General features: G+C 42.1%; 1 protein-coding gene across 7 annotated transcripts in view; it reads left to right on the top strand.

Moving 5' to 3' along the window:
* NPAS3 (neuronal PAS domain protein 3) overlaps positions 1-16,288 on the top strand; it is a 322,632-nt gene extending 306,344 nt beyond the window's left edge. For all 7 annotated transcript variants that reach the window (XM_072115376.1, XM_072115375.1, XM_072115374.1 and 4 more), the window contains 3 exons: positions 6,228-6,375; positions 9,169-9,284; positions 10,764-16,288. In XM_072115376.1, the coding sequence (XP_071971477.1) occupies positions 6,228-6,375; positions 9,169-9,284; positions 10,764-12,169 (1,670 nt within the window). In that variant the 3' untranslated portion in view covers positions 12,170-16,288. The remainder of the gene's footprint in view (positions 1-6,227; positions 6,376-9,168; positions 9,285-10,763) is intronic.
* Positions 16,289-17,310: the final 1,022 nt, after the last annotated feature.

The raw sequence follows: 17,310 nt of genomic DNA, 5'->3' as shown, positions 1-17,310 counted from the left end.
AGCGAGAGAAGTGGAGGGGGAGAGACAGCGAGAGACTGAGAAAGGGTCTGCCAGTCACTCTGCAGCCAAGCCTTGTTCTTTCCGGTAATAATACTGGCTCGCCAAGGAGCGTCCCTCTGTAGACAGGTGTTTGGAGAAATGCAAGGACATGTGGAGTACAATACAAATTCATTCTACCAAGGCTGGGTTAAGTCGCTTGCCCCCAGCATCAAAAAACAGTTCTCTTGTTTGACAAGTGTCAAGGATCTGCAACTCCTTCATGTTCACCTGATGTCTCCATCACATAATTTATTAGGTTCCTTAAAAGTTTATTGGTCATCTCTAAAATCCCTCGCAACTACAGCTTGCTATATTTCCAGGCATCTTCCAAGACGTCAGAGTGAGACATCTCTAAGCTATTTTTAGTCAATCCAAAAAGTTGTACCGATTCTTACTCCTACAACAACCCCTATTGGTGCCAATAGATGTTACAGCTCCACTCCCACCAGTAATTAGCACTGTTGGACCTCACTTGGACAACCATTTATGGTCACTTTATTTCCCATCCAGCCTGATGATCCCCCATTGATACCAATTGATTGATCTTCACAGTAGAATGAAGAAGGACTTGTAGCTTAGTGCGGAATTTTCTTTAACTAGATGGTTCTTCTTGTTACTTAATATCTCGAATAATCCAAGAGTGTCAATATTTTAGTCTATTTAGACCATATCTGCATTGCTGACTCTGGATCTACGTTTCAGAAGTTTCTAGCACGCTTGTACCTCTTGTAGTAAAAAAAATTATATCTACTAAAATGCCACCAGTATCTAGAGGGAACTTAGCAGATATGGCCAAATGTAGGACCTGAGGACTAGGAACCTACTGCATGGGGCAGTAGTATAGTAGGATAAAACAATTATGCTTAAAGAGTTTATCCCAATACGTGCATTTATTACCCATCTACAAGGTAAGGGTCCTAGCATTTTCTAGAATGAGGATCCAGAACACGCCAACAAATGCCACGTCCCACCAATGCAGGATCTCTGTATGGAGATACATATACACATACTCCACATATCTGTGTTTAATGTATACTGGACCGATGAGATCAGGGTCGTCTCCAGGTTTCAGTAGGCCCCTGGATGATAGGGCTTCAGTGGGCTCCTTTGCAGTAAACTCAGGTGGCAGCATTTGAAATTCGGAAACTAAAAAAGTCTCCTGTCCTATAATATTCCCTAGTTTATCATACCAAACAGCCCCCTCGTGGTTATTTTATATAAGCCCCCCTCATACCCTATGGATTTATTAGATACAGCCCCCCTCACTCCCATGGATTCATTATATACTGCCTTATTCGGGGCCCCCAGCAGCTCTGGGCCCCAGCACTTGCCCAGGTATACTCAGTGCTGGTTCCAGCCCTGGCAGAGATTACCAAGTTTCATCCTTGAAGACACCGAATGGAGGATGCATGGCCACCACAATGTGGTCTAGACTCTAATCCTGATGAGGGTTGTAGTAGTTGTACCCTTACCGATTGCTTACTGATCTTGTGTAGGTAAAGTTTACTGGGGCACATTATAGGATAATATTATCTCTGTGGAATATCAAATGTCTTACGGTATATGGTTGAACCAAATCTAAGAATTAGTGAACAAATAATAGGCTTCTTAGTGATCATATGGTTGTCATATACTTTTCTCATTATATGTACCCTATTACCAAGTAAGAAGTGTAATAAGTTATAAAGGATGTGTTCAGACTATACAGTTTATTTATTTATTAGACCTCTATCTGATCGTTCCTAGACATAATTTGAGCTGATACCAGTAGACATGAAAGCAAGATATGATTGGAGGAAATGGATCAAACATTCATGCTAAACATGCAGCTAAAGATCCAATTCCATCCCTTTTCTTTAACTGCTTATATCTCTGGTTCTGTAGCTCACAGAACCAAAAGAGAACATTCTTTTTTTTTTCAATCCATTACCAGATTCTAGCTGATTCTAGAATTCAAGATATAGGCGTCTAAAGACGCGTTCCCCCCTCCAGCATCTGAACTTGACTCTTCTCTGGCAAAAGATGACTCTTTTCTGCTCATTTTCACATGATGGAGAATTTTTTTTATTAGTAAATGGGTGATATTCCACATAAAAGAGGGAATTTTAGAAAATACATTTCATACCAGACCTGAGGGGGTGGTAGTTTAATCGGGTAATATCTAATGACAGGTTCCTTTAAAGCAGTTTGCCCATGTATATGACCACTGCTCCATTTACTTCTATAGTACTACCCAGTGAGCAACATAACCACTTTGTGTGATTAGTGAGGGTCACATCGATCTGACCCCCAGTGATCAGACACTTATCCTTTATATTGTGGCTCGGAGTTACGGTTTAATTTGTGAACAACCTCATAATAGACATATGTCAATCAAATCCACAGTTTCAGCCAGTCTTTCCACAAATGTGTGTTTTTCGGGGGGCAGGTTGTTGGATTTCAACATGCCCATTCCCTAAACCTCCCTAAGATGCTGACAGAATTGTCTGACATTGCATACTCAGCCAAATCAAGTGTGCAAGTCAGTGAGGCAGGTGAGAGGAATAGCTGTCCGCTGTATATACATTTCAGTAATCGGAGGTGCATGCCCAGCTGTAGGCATCATGCACATAGCAGGGGTTTATATGAGCACAGGGAGTCCCAAATGTCTCCCCAATCCTACTCACCTAAAGTTACCCCCAGATGCAGACTGTAGCTCCACTATATGGCATATGATAGCAGCAGTTTTGGGTACGGTAGAAGCCTATGCATTTCTATGACATCTTCTTCCATCATGGACCATAATGCAGCCATGTGCAGTATAGATTAGTACATTTCAGCACCCCCTTCCCCAATACCCCATATAGATATATTTAGGTTCTACATCCATGTGTATTACCCTATAGTGGGGGTCTGTGCTGCACACCCCACCTGTCCCTGTTGTTTTTTAGTAGCCCCCCACCCCCGATCCCTTTATAGCCACGCTCCCCGGCACGCTGTGTATTGTGTAGCACTTATTAGCCACAATTAAATGGACAATATGAATTTAGTGCCTTCTCCGGAGCCTTCCTCAGCTCTGCTTTGCAGCAAGATGATTAATGCAAATACATATTACTTGAGATAACCATTTAACCACTAATTTAGCCAAATTTATTACAGCAGTTAGAAGGTTTTTCCATTCCAGACAGACAGAGACAAGGACACGGTAAGGGGACACGGGGCTGCTGAGGACATACTGCCCCCTCCTGGTGACGTAGGGGAACTGCCCTCAGCTTTGCAGTTTTCCACTAGAAAGATGTGAGAGACACCAATGTAATTTCATGGTTAATTATGTTCCTCTGAACATGCGGCATTATACAGTGATAGCGACTACCATCCGGGCAATGAAACATCATGCTCATTACTGCCTGTGTGCCCCTCAACCTATAAATCTCAATGCAAAGCCATTAACCATTTCATAACCACATAGACTAGTCAGAACAGATAGGACTTGTTTTAATGATCGATTATCATCATTACATGTGAATTGCTTATAGAAGCTGCAGATACATAAGATCCTTACGTGATGAAATCAATCGGATCACGCATCAGCTCTTACCTCCATACTAGGAGTCATGTGCCTCATTTAAAGGGGTATTCCCATTTCAGCAAGTTAATGTTGTTTGTATGATGAAACATTAGACAATTTTCCAATATACTTTCTGTATCAGTTCCTCATGGTTTTCTAGATCTCTGCTTGCTGTCATTCTATAGGAAGCTTCTCTGTTTACTTCCAGTGGATACAAATGATGGATATCCATGATCCTGCCCTGTACAGTATAGATCTATCCTTCCTAACCATTCTTAGCTTCAGATATCCCATAACAATAGATATAATGTCCACAGCAAACAATTAGTCAGCTCGCCTGGGATGCAATCTATCTCCCATGTGGATCGATCAAGCTCGGTTTCTCCAGCTTCTTTGGGTATAGCAAACACTCACAGGTTCCGGCTCTTAAATATCATAATCCACTTATATGGTAAAAACACAAATTCTTTATTGAAGAAGTCTTCAGTAGTCACATGAGTTAAGGCCAGGATCCTACGCGTTTCGGATAACCTCTTTATCCTAATTCGTGGCTGAATAGATATAATGCTTTAAAAACAAAATCTTCAGTATTCCTGCTTGAACGTTTCTTCAATATAGTCCATGGTGATGTGATGCAGAAAGTAGCATCACCGGGCTATGACATCAGCTATGACATCATATCAGATAATCACAACCCAATCTCTACACGCTGATAATTACATTATAGCTATGTCACCTGTGATGTCAACCAAGATAGAAGGAGGGTATATACATTAAGGGATGTGCTTCACATCATGTCTGATTGGCTTTCTATGCCACCCCTAACCCATCACGTTACAATCCCTAGACATGGATGGGGAAGGGTTGAAGACATAGAAGGATCCAAGGTATCATGAGACTTGTGCTTCACATCATGTCTGATTAGCTTTCTATGCCACCCCTAACCCATCCCGTTGCAATCCCTAGATATGGATGGGGAAATGATGAAGACATAGAGGGATCCAAGGTATCATGAGGGATGTGCTTCACCTGATGTATGATTGGATTTCTGTGCCATCCCTAACCCATCCCGTTGCAATCCCTAGACATGGATGGGGAAGGGATGAAGACAGTGATGCAGGCAGGACCCAAGGTGGAGAGGGAGACAGTGGATAGCATTACCTTCTACTACTAGCACAAGATATATAGTAATAGCGCTTCTGTTCAACCTTTCTTAAAGTTAAGGTTTGGGTTTTTTTACAAGTCCTCGGATAACTTTTAGGCTTTTTGAGTAACATGTTTTCCTTTTGTCTTCTAATATCTACTCTACTGTAGATACACACTTCGCACAAGTATATATACAGTAAATGTAGGCAATGTCACATTTGCATTGGAGGTTTTTTTTTTTCTTTTGCTTGTTTTTAAGTAGATTCTTTGTTTTTCATTCATAGGACCAGAATTTTAAAAAATCCAATATTAAATCGAGTACAGTAAAACCTTTTTGACATTAACCCCCAAAATTACATTGAAAGGCGGCGTTCTGGGGCAGTGAGTTTTCCCAAAAAAAGAATATATATATAATTTATTTTTATTTTTTTTTGTCTGGGTAAGGGGGTGGTCTTATTATTATTGTTTTTATATATTGACAAGTAGTTGGTAATAATGGTGTCCCCTCCACACTCTCACATGTTGCAGTGTGCAGGGACACACCCCTTTGACAAGGGGAAATGGTAACACCCAGTTGTCAGTCAATTCATACATTTTAATGGGGTGTAACAGAGGAACAGCACAACACGGAGTAAGTGCACAGCACAGCCTCATGTCTGTACTCCTGTATGAGATGAGCGGGATTGCTCATCATCAATTTGCCCCATTGGCTGAGCGGCCGCAAATCCAGCAATATGTCCGGGACACACTCAAACTTAAGGTTTGGGTCCGCTTATCTCTACTCCTTTAATTAGTTTATAATACTTCTATTACTTATTAGCTATATGATGTATGCAGTATATCTTTCAGTCTTTTTTTCCCAATTTTTTTCACCATTGACCAATTTGGAAAGTTCTGTGCAGCGCTATGGAATCTGTGTGCACTATATAAATAAAGTAATTATTATTATTATTGAAATTTATCACTGCTTCGCTCCCCCCTCCTCTGCCTCTGCCGTCTTCAGATATTAACTCCCATGGTTTCAGGTCCCCCCCACCCGACTTCTCTCTCCGACTGGGATTTTGTTCATCGGAGAGCTGTAAATTCTCTCTGACAAGATGAAAAGAAAGTGCTGTATTTTCTGGCCGCCTGGAATCCCCCCAAAATGAGCCCAGGGATCAAAGCTGCACAAATACCTTCAAATAACCTCTAAGAGGCAGAGAGAGACGTCAGTGTGATAGCCGGAGTGGTTAGTGCTGTACTCCCGAGCCTGGGAATCCATTACTATGTACACATCAGATGCAGGATCCTCCAACCACCAGATGTATGAGGAGGTGTCCTGAATCTCCCTCTCAACATGGACATTAACAACCCGGCAGAGCATGCATGTGTATGACATGATTTGAAGGAATAGCTGCCAGTGCCTGTGATAACAGAAGGACCTGTGATATCAGTCTGTGTATTCAGTGTTATCTAGGACCAGATAAGATCTGAGGACGTTTCTTCTTCTCCGCAGTGTTGAACAAGGGCCAGTGTGTAACAAAGTATTACCGATGGATGCAGAAGAATGGCGGCTACATCTGGGTGCAGTCTTGTGCTACCATCGCAATCAACGCTAAAAATGCCAACGAGCGAAACATCATCTGGGTCAATTATATCCTCAGGTAATTTCCTCTGTCCTTGACACACAAAGTCCTTGTGGACCTTCCCGTAGCTATTCTGCTGCCTAGAGGTCTAGGTTTTCACTTGGAGCCTTTAAGGGAATCTGTCAGTAGTTTACAGAGAGATGAATGTATGATGAATTCCCTTGTGTATGTTATTAGTAGCAGCAGGACTGTGAAAAATGGATTTATATACATTGTAGCTTTACCTAGTGCATTGGGGGAGTCTCCTCACACTGCTGTGATCTTAGCCCCCTGCGTGGGGGGAGTCTCCTCACACTGCTGTGGTCTTAGCTCCCTGCATGGGGGGAGTCTCCTCACACTGCTGTGGTCTTAGCTCCCTGCATCAAATTTCCACTTTATGAGCTATTTATTGCTAGATTGAGCAGCGTGAATAGAAATATTCAGTATGTTTAATAGGAGATCTACTTCTTTTTATTTATAAAATTATTTTTATTCCAATTAAAGGACATCTACCACCAGGATGAAGGATCCTAAACCAAGCACACTGACATACTGGTGAGTGCCCCCTCTGGCAGGATCTGCTCTTCTTTTACCATCTTTTGCCCTTTGTTTTTAAAATTATGCAAATGAGCCCGAGGGGCTCCAGGCTACATTAACATCTACGGAGCCCGGAGCATAAGAGGCTAAAAGAAGAGCATATCCTGCAATAGGGGGCACACATCTGTATGTCAGTGTGCTTGGTTTACAATTCTTGTTCCTGGTGGTAGATGTCTTTTAAACCCAGGTTCTCCAGGGGGCTTCACCAGAGCCCCTCCAAACTTCAGATGCCCCCTGAAGCACCTGCCTGCATTATACCTTCTCTATTGCAAGCTTCTGGTTGAATACAGCAGTTACTTAAAATTCAGTGCAGAGAGCTAAGAGCATAGCAGTGTGAGGACATTCCCTCAGTGCACCAAGTCCAGCTACAATCCTGCTATATAAATGCATTTTTTCACACTCCTGCTGCTATAAACACACATAAAGGGGTTGTAATACAGATTCTCAGGGCTGCTTAGTAGCACCCACTGCAGTCTGCATGTGTCCGTTATAAAATAACATGTACACCAGAAGCAGATAAGTGGCAAATCTGAACATCCTCCAGCCATCTGGACTCATAGTGCCGGAGGGGCTTGTACTAATGTGCATTCTGTAGATCCCTGAAAAATCAGGAGAATGGGCACTGTCTATGCACATTACCTTCCATTGTAAATCATGTGATACTTTAACCATCAATGTCACATGGTAAATGCCTTTAAATATAATAGTTCTCCACGGGATTTGGACCCCAGACCAAAAAGTGTTGTGTACTGTTGATTTAAATGATAGCCCAATGCACAGCTTATATGTTGTTCAGATCTGAGTGTGTATTTACTGCAGATATACAGACAAAACATGTAATGAGTGTGCATTTACTGCAGGTATATATATATATACACAAAACATGCATATAATATAACTACAATATGTAGCTAGTTAGAAGTTTCAGCAACCGAGTACCCACTGCCATATATAACAGCAAGGCAACACTGGACACCGATGAACAACGAAACACAGCATCAGAAGCGCATAAACATGACTAGAGCGCCACCTACTGTAAACACGTGTTCAGTGCATCAGAAGAAGATTTATTTTTTGGTGCAAAGCCAATAGGTCAACATCTTCCATCTACATGAATTGTAGTCTGTACATGATTTTATTATATGTATTTCTATGCATCCACTTTTAGGACACCTATACGTTAAAGCTTTGCTCTCAGAACTTGACATATTTTATGGACATAATGTATAGAGCCAGGGGTGTAACTAGTAGAGGCAGGTTTCTGTATGGGGCCCCACTTCCCTTCTTATATATTTGTGTACTCACTCATGTGAGTTGCAAACACACAGTATATACACATACATACATACAGCACCATATACACACATGCATCACATAAACAGACATACAGCATATACACATCACATATGCACACATACATACAGCACCATATACACACATGCATCACATAAACAGACATACAGCATATACACATCACATATGCACACATACATACAGCACCATATACACACATGCATCACATAAACAGACATACAGCATATACACATCACATATGCACACATGTATAGATCACATATACATCACATATACACACATACAGTAAATACACTCTTACATACTATACCATATACAGACATAAAGCATATACTCACAGATACAACATATACACCCAGTACACACCCAATTCCCCAGATGCTGGGGCCCCTGAAACCGTTGGCCCCATAGCAGTTGCTATGGCTGCTCACCTTGTAGTTATGCCCCTGGCCCCTGTATAGAGCTCTGGAACATACTCCTAGGATGGACAGAATCAGAGCCAACATAAGGGGTACACACACAAGATGTATTATCTACCACTACTGAAGGGGGCGCCGCTGGCCGTGATGTCCTCAGTACCTGCAGATTGCAATCCTGATCTCACACCTTGTGCCCTTATCCATGACCGGCACCATATGGCAATGTACATTACCGTATTGTTTGGCACTATATGGTAAAATATATTAAAGTGGGAATAGGAGGGCCTTAAAGGACTCTGTACTGATTCACCCAAAATCTTTTGCGAGACCTGGAAGTGATCCACAGGAGAGATGTTGTATGGCACTAGATTGGTAGCAAGTACTGAAGTATTATGCCCATACCTGCAGTAATACGAGTGTATGATGGATCCCATAATACTTGTGAATGAGCACCTACCTACCTTACAGCGCGGTCTGACTCTCCTTTCCCTCTGTGATTTAGTTTGTCAGAATACAAGGACATTCCAATGGATATCGCTCAGCTGCCACACCTGCCTGAAAAGACATCCGAATCCTCAGAGACCTCCGACTCGGACTCAGACTCCAAGGATAATTCAGGTAACGGAGACGTGAACATAATTGAAGCTTTATTCTTCTCCTGTTATTCTGCCTTACCTATTGTTAGGAGGTGTTAAAATATGTCATATTACTGCTCGCTACAGTATGCATAAAAATGATAAAGCTTTTCTTAGTTGTATAGAATATGCCATAAATGTGCAATTTTTTGTGGGAGCAACAATCTCCATTCACTTCGATGGAACTTCCATGATCCTAAGCAAAGGCAATACATATGTAAGATGAGAATATCCCTTTAAGTATCTTTAGAAACCTACGAAACTTACAAAAACTTTAGTGGTAAAATCTTTAGCGAAAGGGAAAAGTTGGTTAAAAGTTCCATAACTCAGACAATTACCCTCTCAGGTTAGTTTGTTGTTTTACTTTTTATTACATCAAAGTAAAACTATGTGAGAAGTAATATATGTTAAAATACCTTTACGTTTCGAACCTAGGGATCCCTTGACTTTTAAACTTGCCTTCTATTTAAGGGAACCTGTCAGTACATTAACCCCCCCCCCCCCTAAATAAAAACGTCTATTAGATAGTAGTGCCGCCATCACTAAATTGTTCCCCGTCAGGCCTATAAACTTTCACATTCTTTTCCCAAAGTTATCTCATCATGTATTCAAATCATCTGCATATTCCTCAGTGCTTATTTATAAGTCTCCCCTACAGCCACGCTGAAAGCATGAAGGGGGAATGAGGTAGATTATTTCTCTTCAGGGAGTCACACACAGCCAAAGTCTCTCTCAACTCCTTCATTCCCCCTCCCTCAGGAATTTCTTCAGTGAGTCACACACAGCCAAAGTCTCTATCAACTCCTTCATTCCCCTTCCCTCAGGAATTCTCTTCAGTGAATCACACACAGCCAAAGTCTCTCTCAACTCCTTTATTCCCCCTCCCTCAGGAATCTCTTCAGTGAGTCACACACAGCCAAAGTATCTCTCAACTTCCCCATTTCCCCCTCCCTCAGGAATTCTCTTCAGTGAGTCACACACAGCCAATGTCTCTCTCAACTCCCTCATTCTGCTCTGCCTCATCCCTAACCATTTATGACGGCGGGGGAATAAGGGAGCTGAGCTGTTTCACACAGTGATGTCGAATAGGACATGCCCCTTGTGACTTTGAAATATTTAATGGTGAACACTTGGTAACAAACAGATTCCCTTTAGATAAAAATTTGGGGAAAAAAAAATTCTTACAACTATACAATAAATCCCCCTTTATAATTATAAACTGGCTGTACCATTCCCCTTGTCAAAGGGGTGTGTCTATTCTCATTGTCAACACTGACTGGAGAAAAAAACGTAGGTACACACCTCCAACTGGTAACACCTTTTTGTCAATATATTCATAAGTTTCTGAGAGGAATTAAAAGAACAGTCTAAGAACATTGTAAGAACAGTCTCTCCTGTACATGTTCACTAAATTTATAGGTTTGCGTAAAAAATTATGTGATTTTTTTTTTTATTTTCACAGAGGATAATGATAATCCGAAGTCGGATGGAAAGGGAAACCTGTCTGAGCAGAGCGAGGATCCAGAGCCAGACCGGAAACAGCCTGGACCACATTCTGATCCGGAGATGAACTGTGACGAAGAAGCGAACAGCTCAAGTGACGCTTGTAGTGAGGAGAGTGAGGAAAGTGAAGACTGTGAGGTTAGGAAGGCGGCAGAAGTGATGGAGCAAGGAGGATTAGGTGCTCTAGGGAGTATTAGCGCTCTGGGAGCACTTGGTCCTATGCACATTAAAGTAGAGCGATACACTGAAAGCGAAACAGACATGCGCGGACCTGAGTCCCTGAGCTCTGACAGCGCCAAAGACTCTGAGAGTGGAGATGAGGAAGAGGAGGATGAAGAAGAGACCGCAATCTGTGTCACTGGTGTTCTAGGTAGACACCAACGTAGGAAAAGGAGGCGGAGAAAGAGTTTAGGGCAATGTGGTGGCCGTAGGAGGCGTCTGTCGGGGGGATCCAGCCCCAGTGGGATGGAGAGTGCGTTGGGTGATCCTCCCAGACTCCTTCCTACTACTCCTTCCCCAACAGGCACGTGTCCTACTTCATCTGTGCTCAAGATCAAGACAGAAATGGCAGAACCTATCAACTTTGATAACGACAGCAGTATTTGGAATTTCCCACCTAACCGTGAGATATCACGCAATGAATCCCCTTATAGTATGACCAAGCCTCCAACAGGGGGCGAGCACTTCTCCCCCTCCCCATCGTCCTCTGCTGCTGCACCTCCAGCCCTCCATGTCTCCATACCAGACTCTGTTCTCACACCCCCAGGTGGGGCTGAGGGAGCTGGGCGCAGCAAAGCGCAGTATTCTGGTTCCTCAGGGGGCTTGGGTCCAGTCAACTCAGATCCACTTTCACCTCCACTCTCTGCCTCACCTCGTGAAAAACCTCCCCAGACCGGTGGCCCATCAAATTCTCTTCTGTATGCAGGAGAGCTAGAAGCACTACAAAGGCTTCAGGCTGGCAACGTTGTCCTTCCTCTTGTGCATCGTGTCGCAGGAACCCTTGCAGCCACGGGGAGCAGTGGACAGAGGGTCTACACCACGGGCACCATTCGTTATGCCCCAGCTGAGGTGACACTGGCCATGCAGGGCAACCTGCTCCCAAATGCCCACCCTGTGAACTTTGTGGATGTAAATGGCCCTGGATTTGGTCTAGACCCCAAAACCCCAATGGAGATGCTGTACCACCATGTACACCGACTGAACATGTCTGGTCCTTTTGGAGGAGCGGTAACAGGTGCCGGTCTTACCCAGGTTCCTGCTGCCAGTGTGTTCACCACAGCCGAAGGAATTTTCTCCTCCCTTCCATTTCCAGTGTACAGCAATGGTATCCATGCAGCACAGACTCTAGAACGTAAGGAGGACTGAGAAAAACTAAGAGCAAAATGAATGAAAGAGAGAAGGAGGAGAAAATGGACAGACTTCAGAGAGTAGAGAAAGACGTTATATAATAATTCCGAATGTAGGTGGCTATGTACTGGTGGTAGGGGCAGCTAAACCTGGCCACCCCATGTCTCCTCCGCTGCTCCCTAATCCAAAGCCGCTAGAGGAGGAGGCGTTTCTTACGACTTAATCCTAATTATTAATATCCTCCTCCAAAATATTTTCGGGACCAGTAGCCCTGTCTTCCGCACCTCATACTTAGCTGGGCTGCATAAAGTAGATGTTCCTCCATCAGCCCCCCCGTGTCTGCGGCTTTGGTTTAGCTGGCAGATGCTTCTCCTGGGGACCGCCCGCACTGTGCCCGTTGCTCCGTCACCTCGAGGAGGGAGCAACGGCTGCATTCTGATCCTTTACAACATAAAGTATTCCAGCACTTTGACTCACACCTCAAAATCCCTCTTTTTCACCCCAGAAACCTTTATAGGCTTCTTTTACCCCTCACCCTGTCACTGCCAAAATACTGAGACATTGTTTGCATATGTTGTAATGTTTGTTTTTTTTCTCAGAATGTTTGGACCTCTCCTTCTCTGCTGCTAGACCTTGGAGCCATGAACTTTTTAATTGCCAGAGGGGCGGTGCCATGCATTACTGCTCTGGCAAGTTAAGAGTTGGCAGGGGTGCACTACTGGATGATAGAAGTGTAATCAGCCTTGCATTAACCCCCAACGTTGCGATAGGGTGTTGACTGAAAACAGTCAAGAGCTGTGTATTGATGTACCGAGATGCCTTGTCTTCAAGGGTAGATGTCATGGGTGTGTATATAAAGATACAGTGTCACACACACGTCACACGCAGGAAAGAGAGCTTTTCACACTAGGTTCACATACTATGTCGAAATTCTCCTAAACAAGGGATCTAGATCACTGAGGAATGTGATAGGACTTGTAGAGACACCTCAGAAGGAGCAATAGGTTCTTCCAGATCTTTACGTAGCCCAAAAATCTTCCAATGTTACGTGGTTGTAGGGATCCAGACTCTCCCCTGACAGATGATGTTGGAGGAAAGATGTAGAAATTTACACACCCAATCCCTCCCCAAGGGAGGTAAGTATCTGACCAAGGTGATTGGCAGCTGCTTCCTCTCTTCTCCCTATTGAGAACACATGAACACTCAGCTGAACAAATGGTGCTTAGGTAAGGGAATAGTTGTTTGTTGGACAACTGTATTCCAGTCCATAGGAGTCATTTATTGCGTGACTAACTCAAGAACCCATTGTGATAAACCAGATATCACCTTTTACAATAGAATATTCTCTTTCTTAAGAAGAACTTAGTCTTCTGTCTGGTCGTTTGGTGAGCAGGTGAAGGGGGTGGCAGAAGTTAGTGGAGATACCTTGAGTTAGGTTGGAAGATTAGAGGGACCAGGGAGCAGGAAGACCTTGTTAGTAGTTATGTGAAGGATTAGATAGATAATGCATACCTCAGATACTTCTCAACTTTTCATTCACTTCTCTTAGACCCCAAATCAGTGGTGGAAACTGCAGCGGTAAGGGGCTACATAAAGCCATTGCTGGAGGAGAAGTTCAGGTTTAGATGTAGGATCACTAATCGCTAAGGAAGGATTCACAGTTTACAGGATCACTGGGGAGAATAATGTCCTCCTGGGTCTGCAACGCCTTCCTTAGTGGATCTGATACTCTACTGACCCGTTTTTGGATGAGGACAGGGCTGTCCTAGAAACCTTCAATCCACCAACTTTTTGTTTACGACCAGGGAGGCTTAGAACATGGAACTCGTAGGCGACCAAAGCCATTCATGCCGCACATTACCAATACAAGCCAGGTTACTTGTCCAAACCCAATAACGATAGTGGCAGAACCATACGGAAACAGTGGGTTACTTTGCAGATTCCTTTTTTTTTTGCACAAAACACTTTACTGACCCGTCATGTTTTATGGTGTTACATGTTGCGTGTCCTCACCAGCACTGTGTTTCTCTGTTATACTTTACAGTAAATGGAGGGTTTTAAAAAAAAATTAAGACGTCAAAGTCACCTTAACCTGCATATTTTTTCTTTTTTTTCACATATGTTTTTCTTGCTTTTTTGCTTCTTTCTATCCCCCCGTCTAAGGTGCTCAGACGGGCTTAGAAATTCTTGTTTAAAAAAAAAATAAAAAAAATACTAACACAGAAGAAAACATTTTACCGTATTATAAGCCAGAAAGTCTTTGCCGCAATTTTTTGAAAAAATAGAAAAAAAAAACGGCAAATGGGATTTTCAGGCTAGAAAAAAAAAAATAAAAAGACGTTAAGAACAAGGCAAGTACGGGCATTGACCTTCGAAATCTGAAAAAGGGGGGGGAGGGGGAGGGGAATCTGAGTCATTCAGAAACCAAAAGTGTGACGTTTCATGGAGTAATGGGTTTTTATTTTCTACTTCCAGTCTGTTTTGGCAGCTTATCCGTGAAACATCTATTACCAGGTGTGAGACTTTGTAATGTGTTGCTTCGTGTATTAAAAAAAAAAAAAAAGTGGAAAAAACCCAAATCTAAAGAGGTTTAGAAAAAAAAAAAAACGAAAAAAAATAGAGAACCATTTCCGAGTGTCTTTTTAGCCGTCTCATTCCAATTTCAACGTGTGTTACAATATGCAGTATATTCTACGCTAATGTGAGTGTTTATATCTGTCGTCTTTCTCTGTGCTTTTAAAACTGTAGTCTGGGTCTGTCACGTTCTTTACTCCCTGTGTGTCAGTGAATCGGTGGTACCTGGGGGCTCGTGGATGTTTGTATAGTGGCAACGCTGCTTTCACTGTTGGTACACCCTATGGGTAACTTTTGCTCTTTCCTCGTTTTCATTTTGGCTATCTCGCTTTTACTGTTGTGAACTCTCAGTACTCTGTCTAAATGACTGTTCTGTACTTTTTACCTATGTTTCATGTCTGTCTTTTCCTACATAAACCAGCAAAGATCATTTTTGAAGAAGAAAAAACAAAACTAATAAATAAAAAAGTAAGCCGCCTACATGCTTTGTGCGAGGGAGGGAGGGTTGGACGGACGGCACGCACTCTTCTTTCCCCACATAGAGATTAACATCTCTGCCGTTTACGAGGAGGAGACGCCGGAGCTGTAGTGAGGTTGATCTGACATATCAGTCGTCCAGCGTGCTTCGGCATCTACTCTAATCTAGAGGAGGCTCATTAATGGTGATAGGAACATTCTTGTATTTCGGAGACTTTTATCTCGCCCTGTCAGTCTACTTTCACATAGCTTAGCAGTCCATGCAGGTCCAGCGGCGTAAACCAACAGATGCTTCTTCATTTGGTTGGCCAATTTTCTGCATTGTAGCCTTCCGTTACACTGTAGGGCAGTGTTAACCAACCTATGGAACGAGGGCCAGCGGTGCCACTCTGAGACCACCCATGCCGATGCCCCAGCCCAAAGTTTGCCTGGCAGGACTCAAGGTCTCCTCCTGCAGCCCCAGACAGCACAATACGTGCCACAGTTGGCGCCATTGTGAAACAAAACGTCATGCACTGCCTAGGACAGCAGGAAGAATCTCCTTCTTCTTTCATCTGTATTGATGTCCTCAGGACGCCAATACGATTGAAAGATGTGGCAGTTAGCAATAAGTTACTGCTGTGTTGGCACTTTGTCATAAGTAAGTGGGTTTTGGTTGTAGCTTGGGCACTCGATCTCCGAAAGTTTCACCATCACTGCTTAGGGTAACCAAAGTCATCACATTATGAGGAACCCAAACCGTAGCCTTATCACAATCTGGCAATACATGGGTTCCATGATCTAATTTCTCTCTACCTATTGCTGCTTACAGATAATTTCATAACGGGCATGCATCGGTTCTACCTCCAGTATTGTAAGAGAGGGAAATTATTAAAAAAAATACACAAACTACATCTTTTACGCCTCCTCTGTCATAGGCTTTGGTGTCTTCTTGCAAGGGAAAGGAGGTCATGGAAACGTTGACCTTCGATTCCTCTGCCAGAAAATCCAATATCAGATGAATCCAATACCAGATGTCCACTCTTCTAGAATTTTCTAGAGCTGGAATGGGTCAACGTGACGACTCCCTGCACATTCTTGGTGGTTACAAAACACTGAAATCTCACGTCAAGAGTTTGTTTGTTTTTTTTGTTCTATCCTTTGTCTTCCATTCTCGTTTTTCTGTTTGTTATTCTTCCGTTTCTTTTTTGTTTTTTTTATATTTTTTAATAAGTGTTTGTGTTGTGTCGAAGATTAAAAAAGAAAAAACAAATAATATTATTAATAATAATAAACTATTGAAGATTTCTGGTTATTTCAATTGAGCAAGTTTAACAGCTGCTTTCAAAATAAATTGTCTGACAATTTTCAAAAATGGCAAGAAAAGGTCATTTTTTTCTTTTTTTTTTTATTTGTGACGACTGTGTCTGTGTTTTTAACTATTTCTTGTAAATTAATATGAAAACTTTATGAGGTTGGTGCCACTTTGGTTTTATTATTCAAATAAAAAAAGGGAGGGTTAATAGGAAATAGAATAAAAATTGTACCTGTAAAACCCCCGCAGTGTTACCAACATCAACGTTTAAAAGTATATATATTAAAACGTTAAAAAAAAAATTTGCGAACGTTATGGGTACGTTTTATTGTGTTTTGAAGACTAACTCAGTTTTAACTCAACGTGCCTCATCTGTTGTAAAAAAAAAAGATAAAACATTATTTTTCCATTAACCATCAAATTAATACGGTGCAGAAAAAAAAAATTTAAAAAATAAGCGAAAAAAAAAATCTGTACATAATTTCATTTTTTTAAACAAGGTTCTTTTTTATACTTTTCTAGGCCTGCTTACACACCATACATGCTGTCTTTTATGTAAATTAATTTTGGATTCATCCGGCAGGTACCATTTTCATAATAAACTTTACATTTTGGATTTGTTTGCAGTTTTGGCATCTTTTATTTCACACATTAACACCATCCTGATCAAGAAGAATCTTATTGCCGGGTCATATCTGAGGGGGATTATATGTCTTCGGCATCAGAGTTTAAGAACTTAAATGGTCTTAGTGGTAAAATATAACAAAAGTTTATGAATGACAGTAACTTTGCCTTCTCTATTCTTTGGCTCTAA

Source organism: Engystomops pustulosus, chromosome 7, assembly GCF_040894005.1.
Source record: "Engystomops pustulosus chromosome 7, aEngPut4.maternal, whole genome shotgun sequence".
Taxonomy (NCBI): domain Eukaryota; kingdom Metazoa; phylum Chordata; class Amphibia; order Anura; family Leptodactylidae; genus Engystomops; species Engystomops pustulosus.
This window is presented reverse-complemented; position numbering and strand designations above follow the sequence as displayed.